The sequence below is a fragment of the Squalius cephalus genome (assembly GCF_949319135.1).
Source record: "Squalius cephalus genome assembly, chromosome: 10".
Taxonomy (NCBI): Eukaryota; Metazoa; Chordata; class Actinopteri; order Cypriniformes; family Leuciscidae; genus Squalius; species Squalius cephalus.
The window spans coordinates 6,685,579-6,699,912 of record NC_137131.1 but is presented as its reverse complement, the minus strand read 5'-3'; the positions used below and the strand labels follow the sequence as shown (position 1 = coordinate 6,699,912).

General features: G+C 37.4%; 1 protein-coding gene across 6 annotated transcripts in view; it reads right to left on the bottom strand.

Moving 5' to 3' along the window:
* Positions 1-14,334, bottom strand: part of rap1gapb (RAP1 GTPase activating protein b) — a 94,100-nt gene that overhangs the window by 34,244 nt on the left and 45,522 nt on the right. For 4 of the 6 annotated variants that reach the window (XM_079884221.1, XM_079884222.1, XM_079884224.1 and 1 more), the window contains exons 1-2: positions 13,857-14,008; positions 9,926-9,961 (exon numbers count right to left, since the gene is read on the bottom strand). In XM_079884221.1, the coding sequence (XP_079740347.1) occupies positions 9,926-9,961; positions 13,857-13,900 (80 nt within the window). In that variant the 5' untranslated portion in view covers positions 13,901-14,008. Of the gene's footprint in view, positions 1-948; positions 975-9,925; positions 9,962-13,856; positions 14,009-14,334 lie in introns of those variants that run through there. The other 2 variants (XM_079884226.1, XM_079884227.1) reach the window with 2 other exon arrangements.

The following is a 14,334-nucleotide window of genomic DNA, read 5'->3' as shown; positions in this document are numbered from 1 at the left end:
TTTGGCAGACACTTTCACCCACTTTAAAGAGCTTTCATGGAATACATTATTACATTGCGTGATCTTTAAAAATCAAACCTATGAACTTAGCACATTGACAGTGCTATGCTCTATATACTGAGCAACAAGATGATGTTTTAAAAAGTATGACCCATTTAAGACCTACATTGGGCAAGGGTTAGGAAAGACTCAGGGAAACCTGGAAGCAGAAAGAGTTACAGGATTTACACAGAAAATGCAAAGCAGAGCTGCTCACTGGGTCTGTCAGGTGCACCTGCTAATACAAATGAATTTGACTGCGTTTACATGAATTAGCAATAAGCTATCTGACACTAGCAAAGAACTACAGAACAGAGTGTACATTAAGAGAAAATCATGGATAAACATAATAATTAGATGACCTCAAGAAACTCTGTACTTTCATTTCTTTTCAATTGGCAAAAATACACAAAGCACAAAGAAAACACAATCCTAAATCATCACTAAGAGTAAATGTGATTATGTAAAAACCACAGAAAATCAAGAATATTTACTAAAACTCTTGCATGCAAAAACTAAAGATGCCAATGATATTCCTAAAAGAATGTATAAACTGTTCAAATATCATAAAGCAAATTTTAATTTGGTAATCAGCCACTGAGTCCTGTATTTAATGTTATAATTAGAACAGTTAACAGTTCAAAAACATCTTAAAAACACTTAAATCTAAATTACAACTATGTTCATTACACACCAAAAACTGGTATTGTACATCGCTACCAAAAACAACAGCAAGCCCCCAAAACAAGCCCACACACGGCTCACTCGTCTTCATCTCAACCTGCTCCACTAACACAGTCTGACACCTCAGCTGACTCCCTCCCACTACGACCACCTGAGATACACACCAGCAGAAGACAGGCGATCTAATGATGGAGTGAGAGAAAGAGAGTGGGACACATTACTTACTTGTAAGCATGTACAGACGACAAATCAGCACTGAGCAATCTGTTCTGCACCTCCAAACTAAATGGGCAGGTGATGGACAGAGCTCTCGCTTTCCTATCGTTCCCTCCCTCCCTCTCCCTCTCTCTCTCTCTTGCTCTCGTTCTCCCAAAATCTTTCTGTTTCTTTCCCTCCCCCTGGCTCTCTCTCACCATTTCATGACTCACTCGTCTTCTCTCTCGCCTTTTTTGGGTTATCCGCACACAATCTATTGCTTTCAAACCAGTTTTTACATCTCTTCATCTCACCTTTTTAGACATTTTTCAATCTTTCTTTCTCATGGCAATATTTCTCTTTCCCCACCATCTGCATTCCACTGATGAAAGTGCTCCTTTCGGCTGAAAAAATTGTTCACTCAAAACTGAGTGATTTACTCACCCTTCATGTCATTCCAAACCCATTAGATTTTTTCTTTATTCTATGGAACACAAAAGGACCCTGATTGGGGACTGAGGCTCACAATGATTCTCAAGCATATACTTTGCTTTTCTATACTCTACAAGACGTCGGAGGGCACTTACAGGCCATTGCATGCAAAATTTAGAACAAAAACAATGGTTTGTTTACTGTTCTTGGAAAAGCATGTTGTTTTGTATCTTTCTACACTCTTTTTCGACAACTGCACAATGCATCACAACTGTGTTGCCACCTAGTGGTCTCTTCTGTCTCAACATTCACCTTGGGCAAGCGCTGTTGTACACACACAGTCAGCGCGGACACAAAAATTGAGCCGTAGAGGGACGGTGTGCGCGAACGTCTGCGGACTCTCCTGATGACGTATACATCACAAGGACAGTGAGCGACTGTCGCGGAACACAGACGGCCAAGTATATTTAGGGCTTGAGGCTTTCAAGTTTAGCAAAACATCACAAGGGTCATACAATTACATACAACTTGTGTGCTATAACTACAAGATTCATGACCAAATACTTCTTTTGAAATTATTCTTAGAGCTGGTCATGATCTGGTCAAAAGTAAAGTTACAGAAACTAAATGAGAGATTTTGAAAAAATAAGATATATTAGCTGCACGTTTGCTTTTAAAATGCCTTGTCCTAATGATTACCAATGTAAGCACTGTACTACAGATACAACTTTAGACAAGTCAAATTATTTTCTGTGGTAACTGACCACATGTTACAGATGCTGTCAATACTGCTTAGCTTGTTTTGAACTTAAAACATTATGTGTATGTTTGTGTGTGCGTGTGTGTGTGTGTAATTCAAGCCTCTTATGTAGTTTTAAAAGGATGTTATCTGTCAAGCCTACAATTAGCCCACCCAGCCCTCTAAACTACCTCAAACAGACTTGCTACCAATCCCAAAATAGTCCCACAGCTGCAGGCAAACTGAGCCGAAGGACCATCTCAGATGGGAACGTCCTTCACGGAGTCACTGACACCACAGAGTTCCCATCAGTCCTCAGTTCATGAAGCAACAGTAACAGTAACAATACTTTTTTCCACCAACAATATGGTTTCCCACTATACCCCAAGACTTCTAGAACTAGGAAACACACATGACAATGTCTATGGAAAGTAAAAATAATCAAATTAGATCACGATCTTGATTGGTTTAAGAGCAATAAAATAAAATAAAATAAATCTTATTTGCAAATCATCTACACAGCATGCACATTCTTCACTTGTCTTGTTACATGACATGTGGCTCAGAAAGAGCATAAATAAAGGTAGCAAACAATAAAACAGACAGTATCTGCATTATTTATTTATGGTACGGTGCATGCTGGGAAGACAAATAGATCTATCAATGTTACAACCTACAGTGTCTAGTTCATTATACTTCCTCTAACAACTTTGAATTTACTTCTGGTTTAACTAATGGAAAGAAATCAAGTTGAAACTGAATACTCTCTAAAATGTCTAATGAGTTACAGAGGAAATCTCAACTATATTATTGTGCTCAGATTAGAAAGTTAGCTGAAACATAATTGAGAACTCCATTAGGTCTTCTAAGCTATGAAAAATCAATCTCTTGAGAAGTAAAACTTTCCTTTACGATGACAATCACCCTACAATATTTAAAGTTCTTGCACACAACTTTGTATCTTACCAAAGGTGTTGCACTTTAAGTAGACCAGCCTCGGAAAAGCTCAACCTTCTGTCATTCCCCTTTCTTGAGTTCCCCAACATGTTTCTCAGCACAGCAGCTCCACGCAAATAGACAACAGCAAATGGACCAGGCCTCTTCTCCCTAAAGCTTTTCTGTCCACAGCCAAACAGACAGAGACTCAGATCTGAGACGTCCACCTGATCGTTGAGTTCTTTGTGTATGAACACTGTTGAAGTTTCACCCCTGGCTCTTGGAGAAGTAGAGAAGTCAAACCTGTTTTCAAGTATTCTCTCCATAAATGGTTCTTACTCTGCCCACAGAGGGGGACAGGTTTCAGGTTAACAAACAAAACCAACCTCAAGGGCTAGAATAACTGACCATGGAAATGAAAAGAACTGGGTGTCGTTTTCTTTTTGACATGTCATGGGACGTATCTGGTCATACTGGATCAATCAAAAATAGATTAAAGCTAGAGTGTTGGTCCATTGTGAAAAAGGCCCAGCAGAGGTTGTACTTCCTCCGCCAGCTGAAGAAGTTCAATCTACCACAGGTGCTGCTGATGCAGCTCTACTCTACAGTCATCGAGTCTGCCCTCTGCACTTCCATTACTGTCTGCTTTGGCTGAGCTACAAAATCAGAAGACTACAGAGGACGGTTCAGACTGCTGAGAGTACATCCATACACCCCTCCCCACTCTCCATGAACTGTACTCCTCCAGAGTGAATAAAAGGGCAGGCAAAATCACTCTGGACCTCACACATCCAGGCCACTTCCTCTTTGAAATGATGCCGTCTGGCCGACTCTACAGAGCCCTGAGCAATAGGGATGTGCAAGACTAGTCGACTTAACGGGAACAGCTGCTACTAGTCGACACTGAAAACGATAGTCGGTTACACGGAAGAAAATACACAAGATTTTAATCGGTCAAAATAATGTCATTTTATTGTTACTGTGAAAAGTGGCACGAGTGTTAATGAACGCCACTGTGCGCTGCACCAGTCTGGACTCCCAGGAGCTCTGAAGGATATGAGGAGGAGAGATGGCAGTGGAAGACAAGAGAAGACTAGGCCTGGGACATTTACGGTGCGTTTTGTCTATGTATTGGCAGCACTCGGCAATGAAGCACCTGCCGTTTATTTTGTTTAATTTATTTTAAAACTTCCGTTTACCGTTCACCGGTACCCCCTTCTTCCCAGTGCCTTGAACTTTGTTACATTTATATTTAAAAGCATTTTAAATGGCACATTAAAATAAAACACTTGGAAAAATAATACCTTAAGAGGTAGGGCCTAATCTTTTTTATTTTTCCTCAGATGTGTTTTCTTAGTGTCAGTAACGGAGAGCACAGAAATGACCGCTCAAAAGGCAAAAGAGAGTATTTTGAATTAGAAATAAAACAGAAAAGTTTTATGTAAGCTGTGCCATTTCAAACTGGCATAATACCACTAGAGCCAAGTGTAACCATATTCAGGACATGCACATAGGTGTGATAGCCGAAGCAATCAAATGCCCATGGCGAATTCACTTCAACTCCAAAAAGAATCAGAATGAGCTTTATTCTCCAAGTGTGCGGCGCTTAGCAGCATTTATTATGGGATTTGACTGTTTGATTCATAGATTAAGTGCTCAAATGGATCATATATACACACACAAGTCTTAAGAGGGTTTCTTACTTCTTGATTAGTTGGAAAACTTACATTTGAACGCCTGTCAAATTAGTCGATGTGCACATCCCTACTGAGCATAAGTACACACGCCAGGCACAAGTAAAGTTTCTTTCCTCAGGCCATCTATCAGTTAAATGCCCCCACTGGGCAATAAACATGTGCAACACAAAACAGTATTCATACTTATATTTACCACACCATAACACTTATTTACATTCCCTTACATTTGTATATAACATAATGCACATTCACACATTGTCTATTTTTATATATTTTTATTATCTGTCTTGTGGAAGTTTCTGTCACCAAGACAAAATGTGTAAACATACTTGGCAATAAGGCCGCCTGTCCAGCTGAAAACGCTAGGTGCTATGCTGAAAACCCCTAAGTGAGAGTGTTTTGGCAGCGCAGCATTTTTAAAGTTAAGACGGTTTGCTTGCTATGGAATATCCACGGAACTGTTACTCTTATCTCATTTCACAGATAGCTTGTTTCTGTATTGTTTCTATATAAAAATGTCATTACAATGTAAAGTATTTGCTCTGGCTCTTGTTTTAAATTATTTTGTTCCATTATTATGCTTGTTGTTGTCATCTGTTGACGTTGTGCAAGCAGAATGTGGCGGTTGGTTGGTGTGGTATTTGTCCCGCCCCTCCTCCACTGTGATTGGAAGGCTGGGTATGAAGTGACAGTGATGATCGCTGCGCTCCCACTGAAAACAATTGGAAAAATATGCTAGCCGCGGGAAAAAACGCTTTGGTGGACACACGGCCTAAAGATCATTCTGATTCTGAATATATAGCTACACACAAACACAATAATCCCATACAAAGTTTGTTTGATTAAGTAATTTATGCAAATGAATTGGCAAATTACTGGAATTATATGCCCCAAATTTTGTCTGCTTTTGGAACAATATTTTGACTTTTTTCTTTGTATAAATGGATGAAATGAATATTCACTGAGAAGAATCCTTCCAAACAAACTGTCTGATCTTGACATGACACTATCCAGGCTCTCGGCTCACTTTGGTGTCATGGGAATTATTTCCAAAATAAATCTGACAGGAATCAGGTCTATTTTCAAATTCCCATTCCCAGGTTTAAACCTCCCGTCTCTCAATCACTCTCTGGCTAAAAATATTCCAACTAGCAAATGTTGTTAATCTGGATCCTTTACTACATTCAGAAATAATTATCATCAGAAGAATTCATCAACCAAGGAAAGCTATCAACAGACTAAGGCAACAATACACTAAAACAGTCAATAAAAACAGATTTTGAGCTTTAAGAAAATTCCCCTTCAGTTCAACTCAGACTAGGCTCTCAGGTAACAACAGTGGGTGGAGACCCACAATCTTTCAGTCGGTTTTCTCACCTGGCTAGTTTTACACTAAAAACAGTCTGAATGGACATTGCATTTTTAAAATTACATTTTAGTAGGGGAGTAAAAAAACTACTACTTTATAATGATATTTTTGAATATGACAAACTAGGGGTGTAACGATCATGTCACGATTCGATAAATATCACGATATTGAACTTATGATGCGATATAATTGCGATACTCCAAGACATATGGTAAAACAAAAAATTGAGGCTACTGTTGATTAAAATACAAACTTATCGTATTAAATTGGGGGTGGAAATGAATTAGGCTTGGACTTGGTGCTGGTAACTCAATGCACAGGACAATGGTGACACCAGAATAAAAATATTCATGATTCTGAAGCTGAAAATACAGAATTATTTTAGACGAATATGCTTGCACTCTGTCACTGACTAGATATATTCAAAATAATTTGTAGGCCACTTTTTACTAGTAACATAAGACATCTGGCATTATCAGGACTAGGTCTGGGTATCGAGATGTATTTATATGCATATGTATATTATATAATTTACATATAATGAATAAAAGAATACATTAAATTAGCATAATTACTTTTTTCTTATCTCTGTCCAACCAGTTCCCACATCCTCAACAATTCCAGACTCTGCACTACAGCACCAAATTGAAATGAAATCAATCAGTTCCATTGTAAACCCCACCCAACTAAAGTTCCAGTCTGCTCTCGTGCTTTCCAGACTAAGGTAAGAGGAAATATGTTTTCCAGAGCTCCACAACACTATAGCAGAGAACAATTTTTCAATGCCACCTTAAACGTGTTTCAAACAGCATTTTAACAATCTCTTTTAGAACGAAGGACATTGTGCGAAAACAGATCTCTCGGGGTATACTTATCTTGTCAACTTAGATTACTTAAATTATATTGCTGTGAGACATAGCGTCCCCCAAAGACCAGAGCTGTCCTCACTAGACAGTGTCCTCACAGAATCTGGGTGAACTAAAGTTCAAACACAAACAAAAAACAAAGCGCTGTTGGCTATATCCAACATTAAGACTTAATTCAGCAATTATTTAGTCCAAAAACACTTAAATGGTTCAAAATGTCCACTTCCAGTGAAAACAGTTATGATGGCATTATCTCTAGTGATCGGACCATATTTAACCATTCTGAGACACTGCATTGACTAATAACCGTGTTAACTTAAAACAAGTTTAATGGGCAGGGATTTTTAAAATAAATATTATGCACAATATAAAAAAATAAATAAAATAAAACAAGTCAACTATTTTCCATGTTTTTTGGACAATGTACCATGGTAATATATATATATATATATATATATATATATATTTATATTTATAAGGTATTTATGTATAAGGATTTTTGGATTTTGGACCCAAAAATGCATGGTATTACCTTGGCATTCTTTGAAGTACCTTGGTGTACCGTATAAATACCATGGTATATAAACACTGTAATCATTCATTACCAAAGTGCAAACCAAAGCACCATAGTATTAACATCGTCCTTTCAGAGTAGTTTATCCAACCTATGCTGCATCAACAGCATCACTTAAAAGTGTCCCTGTTGTCCCTGTTAGCTTTCATCCCGAGCACTTGCTCGTCCCATGAGAAAGGACATGGCGACACAACATCCAGCACAGCTTTTACTTTCGCCTCCGTACGCCCTTTTACAGCCTGTTTCTTATAAATCTGAGAGCTGTCTTAACAATTTTCTCAGGCCAGCAAGATAAAGAACAGCCTAGAAAAGCCTACACGGCAACTGTAACAGCAGAGACATTCATGCCATACAGAAGAGAATACCAAGCTGATGCGTAATACTGATCTGAATAGGTCTAATCATAAAAGCATTGTGTCTCTAAACAGCACAGGCTCTGACAGTGGCAGTGGGCGTATATGAGAGGAAGTGTTCGGATGCAAAGTGCAGTGAAATTCCAAACATGCACGACAAAAGAGCCCTTGAAAAGGCAAACGGTGAAATTAAAAACTGTGATTTAAGCTGTTTTTACAGGCTGTTCATTTCTGTATGCACTGTTTGAGAAGATTGATGCCAAATTGTGTTTTTACAAATAGTGTTATATTTTTATATTTCCAAAGAAAAGGCAGATTAATCAGGTGATATATGATCATTTTGAGATTCTCGAACTGATCAATAACTGTGCCTACTTAATCAACCAACAGCTTCATCAAGAGATAATGGAAATGTTCTGTTCTCAAATGTAGCAAATGTTTAAAAATATATATATATTGCATTTTGAAATAAAAATATAAAACACAATAAAAAAAATTAAATACTTCAATCACCCAACGAAGAAAATACAATCTTTACAGCCACACAACGTGAGGTATATTTATATGTATGTTGCAGGTCGAGTGACAAGCCAAAGTTTAATATAGCAGTAATAGTAATACTATTCAAACAACTTACTGTACAGTGCACTCTAGATCTAGTGTTTTCATATTCAAGGAAGGTCTTTTGTGTCTTCTAATACATGAACAACTGAAAAATCTGAAGAAAAAAAACTGTTTACCAGGGAAAAAAAAACCTCTGGATAATGGTACTTTGTGTTACTTCATGTTTTATGCAACTAAAGCGAGCTGTTGAAACACTTATTGCCTGTGTATGTGAGAGTGAAAAAGTCAGAGAGATGGCAAAGAATAGTATAAAGAAAGCTAAAATAAAGATAGTTTTACATGTGCACCGTTTCTTTTGGGTCTCTCGTCACATTAGCATGCACTGCGGCGCTCATTTGGGATGATACACGCGGAGTGAAACCCAGGTCCCGGCATAATTATATTCCGGCATTCGCTCTCTCCCTTCACGTTCCCTCTTCTCTCCAGACACATCCTCTTCACAGTCATTATAAACCAGCTTTACACATAACCAGCTCTCTCTGTAGTAACGCTGTCAGTCAAGCAGATGTAAAACTTTCCACCAGCAGTATAGGGCGGGGGTGGCTGATGCCAAAGCTATATCAGAGTTTGCTTGTATTTGTGAGGTAACCAGATCCAACCTGCCTTCACAACCACTTTTGTGACCTTTACGGTAATGGAATGTGATGACAAAGTTAGTGCCTTGTGTCCAAACTCTGTGTACAGTGGGGAAAAATATCATGACATGAAAGCCAATAGAGCCTAAGGGGTTGTGGTACACAAAACTAGGAAAAAAAAATAAATTAAATAAATGAAAAATTCGAATTAAATGAATTATATTAATTAAATATTATAAAATATTTATTAAATATATATTTAATTTTTCTAAAAAAACATCAAAATATCTTTATAGCAAGAAAAAAATCCTTTAAAACCACATTAAAAATTTATGTTATTAAACATTTGTTATGCTAACAAAAATATAAAAAATTGACAATTAATTAACAAAAAACATTGAATATATACTCTCTGTCTTTCAAGTTTCATCTTGTTCTACACAAGGATGTTTAGACAAATAAATACATAAGAAAAATGTACTGATTGCTTTTGTTTGTTAGTTTGTTTGTTTGATATATAGCCACCTGCACCCAATTTAACAATTAATGAATGTGTGCTGTATTCCATTAAACTTGGAAAGTAATAATTCCCAAATTCCTACTTGGAAAAGTCCAATAAAACGTCACTTGAAATTTGACTTCCAACTTGGAAACACAGTTTCCCATAAACACTTATCAATGGATAACATTTTCAGTTTTTATATGTTTTTAAGTAATTTCTATATAAATATTGCATACGTTAAATACATTTAAAAATGTTTTGCTAATAATGCATTACATTATATACATTGGTTTAGCACTAGTAGGTGTGTCAACTACCTTTAAGAAAGAGAAGGACTTACCAAATATGTCTTGACCTGGAGAAGGTTTTGTCCACTCTGTGAAGAAAAGAAAAAACATGCTATTGTTAAAATAGGTTTTTCAATACTGGCACAACTGTAAAACCCTTATAGCCATTACCCCAAAATGGCACTAACTGATTTCACACTTTTAACACATTCTGGCAATCAATCTCCAACCATCCCGGCGCTAGAGGCTAACGGATAATCAATTCAGCGCTGACAAACTCCTCGTGCACTTTAACACTTGACTTGATGTGATAATGACTCAGCAAATCTATCAAGTTAACGAAGGGTGAGGGCCAATAGGATAATGAAGAACCACTGGAGCACATCATCAATTAATACAAGCAATTGCTATCTCTAAAATCCCTTGAAAAGCCATCTTCGCTCAATGTGCGGACCGCGACACCTTTAACCCCTGATCTTATTACTTTGTGCTTATGCACAATGTTTTGAGTGATTCTTAACAATTCTGCCTGACAAAAAGCTGTACAATTGTACCGAGGGCATTTGCGGTTGTGAGACGCTAATGAGAGAAGCAGCTTCTCGAACGTTTCTCCTATGAGCAGCTGCGGCTTTGTTCTAAGAATACGCTATGACTCGAGACTTGGTTTAAACACAGCACAGCCGTCAGATGTTTTCTGAATAAGACCTTTCATAAGACTGAATATCAAAATAGACAAAGCTGAATACAATGGCAATTTTGCGTGAAAAAGAAACCTCATTTTCCTGGCTAATGTAATTGGTGTCATTTCGTTTCTTGCCACAAGGTGGTTCTACAAACCCGTGTTGAAAAAGGACCAATAACCTTGATCAAATCTTTCAACAAAACATTGAGACCGAAAGTAACCGTTTTCCAACCAGACACATCAGGATATCTCCATTTACTGGCTTTGCTCTAAATGTCAGACGTCCGCAGGGCTTGTGGGAGGTCAGTCACAGCACTGGTGCTCCACCAACCTTCTGCTGAGCGCAAGGGGAAAGAGTGGCTGTTGTATCAACAAAATGAAGTAACACTTCAGGTAGAGGAACAAATATTTCCATTACCTTGAAGGAGAGGACAGTGATCTTTTATTAGATGCTTTAGCTAACAGTCCTCCACATTTATTTTGAATAATGAAGTGTCAATCGATAAAAATGTTATTTTAGCCCGCATGATATTGTTCAATCTGTAACACTTTACAATAAGGTTTCTTTAGTTAATATTAGTGATCCCCAGGGCGTTAACCACATTAGTTATAATGAACTGCACTTCTACAGCATTTATTAATCTTTGTTATTACACGGCTCTGTGGAATACTTGATTCTGATTGGTCAATCGCGGCATCCAGTGGTATGTTATTCCCCCGATAACAACCGGCGAAAACAGATAACACAGGCTCATCCGGGTTACTGAAGTCAGCAGCACTAAGGAATGTTTTTTCCTCGTGGAAGTTTTGCATTTGGTGAGCTAATAAAATATTAAAACTCAAGTCAAATCAATATTTTGTGTACAGTCATCCAGTATGTGGACTCGCTCTCTCTTGTTTCATACAAACGCAACTGCTGCCATTTTGCGACGATTGTTTTGTACACTGTTGGATTATAAGATAACAAACAGGTACAGGTTATCCCCATAATTATTTATGAGGCGAAATGCTGTGTAATAAGTAGTATGACTGTGTATCATATCCCTTAAATGTCTGTCTAGTTCGAACTTGCCGCGCTAGCAACTGCTCTCTCTGCAGAAGCTTTGCGTTTAAAGACCTAATAAAATATTTCGACTCAGAACAATATTTCGTGTCTAATTATTCACTTATGTGGCAAATACGTCGGGGTCCTGATCACCCTGTCGGGGGTTTATTCTGACATAACAACCGGCTGGATGTTATTTACAGATACATTATTAAAATAATGTATAAGTCGAAATTGTTTGCATTAGTTAATGCAATGTGAACTAACATAAACAATGAACAGCTATATTTTTATAATTTAACGTTAACGTTAAAAATGAACAAATACAGAAACAAATGTATTGCTCATGGTTAGTTCATGCAGTTACGGTAATACATTAACTAATGTTAACAAATGAAACCTTACCATTGAATCAAATGGTAGTACTTTGTGCTTAAATTTATATTCTTAAATGACTTAATGCTGATTTTAAGGGCAGGTCAGGAGGATGCGATTTTTCAATAATTAACTTCAGTAAATTACACAGGATTTATACAGATATGCATCCCTGACATTTTCTTCAATTCATATTATGAAATGCACTCTTAAAAATAAAAAGTTCTTTATTGGCATCCATGGAGAACCTTCACATCCATGGCAACTTTCCACATTGCACAAAAGTTATTTTTAGTGAAATTCGTTAGATTTTTTGAAATGTTCTAAACATGTTTCTTTTCACTGAAAGGTTCTTTGTGGAACCAAAAATGGTTCTTCCATGGCATCGCTGCAAAAAAAAAGCCTTTTGGAACCTTTATTTTTAAGAGTGTATAGGTGTAGAAGGCATGGGAAAATTTGTCATATGCAATTGTAAACACTGATTTTAATTAAAAATGTAATCAAACCGTGTATGACACAAGTAAACCCCTCTACCAACACAAATTCACTGTAAACACACTTGGGTTCGGGAGTAAATATTGGAGCCGAGCCACTGACTGTGGAAACAAAGCCTTTAAATCACCAAACGGGGGATCAGTGTGTGTTTGTACGAGCATGTGTCAGTAAACATGTTGGATCAAACAGAACCGGTTTCAGATTGCTTATGCAATCCAAAATACAAACCTGTTAAACCTGGTGATGTAGGTGAAAAGCCAAAGACCAGCAGATGTAGCACAATACAATTTTTTCCCATCATTAAGGGTGCTCTATTTATATGATCTATTATTTCAACACAAAAGTGCTTTAAACTTCACATATAAAGTTTCAGCCAGGCAATAGATACAAGACGAATGTCACAAATCACTTCATGACTCGTGTTTCCCTCTTTGTTTGAAGAGACATCTTAGCAATCTCTGACATCATCTCACCATCATCAAACTCTCAGCGTTCCAACTGAACCATTCTAACCAAGCAGGCACAACAAGACGGTGTCAAGTAACAACATGTGCAAGTATAAAAGACACGTGCATAAGTAATAACTTGTTTTTGTGAATAAATTCAACCAAAAATGTATGTCTACTTTTAGAGAGAGAATTTCCCTTTTTCTTTTTGATGAAATCTGAGAGCTTTCTGTCCCTCCACTTTGACGCTTCAAAAAGTTCATAAAGAGATTGTAAAACTAATCCATATGAATTAAGCAGTTTAGTCCAAATTTTCTGAAGAGACACGCTCACTTTATATAATGAACAGGTTGAATTTATGCTTTTATTCAGCAACTCACACATCAGTTGTGATAAACGGAAGCTCAAGCATGTTCACTTGACGTGTAAGAACCAGTGAGGTTCATTCTAGTGTTTCGCAGCACGTTTGAGCTTCAGCAAGAACCAATGAGGTTCATTCTAGCGTTACACAGCACATTTGAGCTTCTGCTCAGTTTATATTTGAATAAAAGGCTAAATTAAAACTGTTCATCATATAAAGCGATCGTGTCTCTTCAGAAACTTTTAACCAAACCAATCGATTCATAGCCGTTCATAGCCCTGCAGAAAATTAATCAGCAACTTGAAACATGAACCAATCAAAATAAAGCATTCAGAAATGGTAAGAACATTGATTAGAAGACATCATGTTTGCTGATAATACCGAATGTATGATCAATCAACATCTGCATCCTAGAACTGGAAGTTAGCATCTATAAACCATAGTAGCCAGTGAACATTAACTACAACGGCATATAAACATCCAGCAATGTGCTTCCTGCTCTGTGAATGGTTACTCCTCACAGAACAAATGAGATATCAAAGTCACCATCGTCTGTCCTGTCACACACACACGCTCTTACCCCCCATATGCTCCAAAAGTAAAGCTCCTCTTCCTGTGAGACATTCTTCTGTTTTCCCTCGACAGTCTCTTCACCTCCGTCTCTGTCTCAGACTCACTTGTTTTGTGCCTCTGTCTCAATGTGTGAGAGTGTGTCCCTCCTTTTCTGCTTCCTATCCCTCCTCTCTTCCCTCCCTTTCACTACCTGAGACAGAGGATCCACAGCTATGGGCAGGTGCTCGCTTTTCAAACGATGTCTTCACTTACTAGACACGTGATGAAAAGAACCAAGTGGTAAGTTCTTAGAAATATAAGTTGTAGAAATATGTATGACACAAACCTAGCCATGATTAATACAAAGAGAACAAAAAAAATGTGCCTTTTTGTATGAGTCAGCTCTCACAATATCATTTGATTTCGTCATAATTCATAAAATATGACGAAATCGAATGATATTGTGAGAGCTGACTCACAATACCACAACTGATATATATATATAT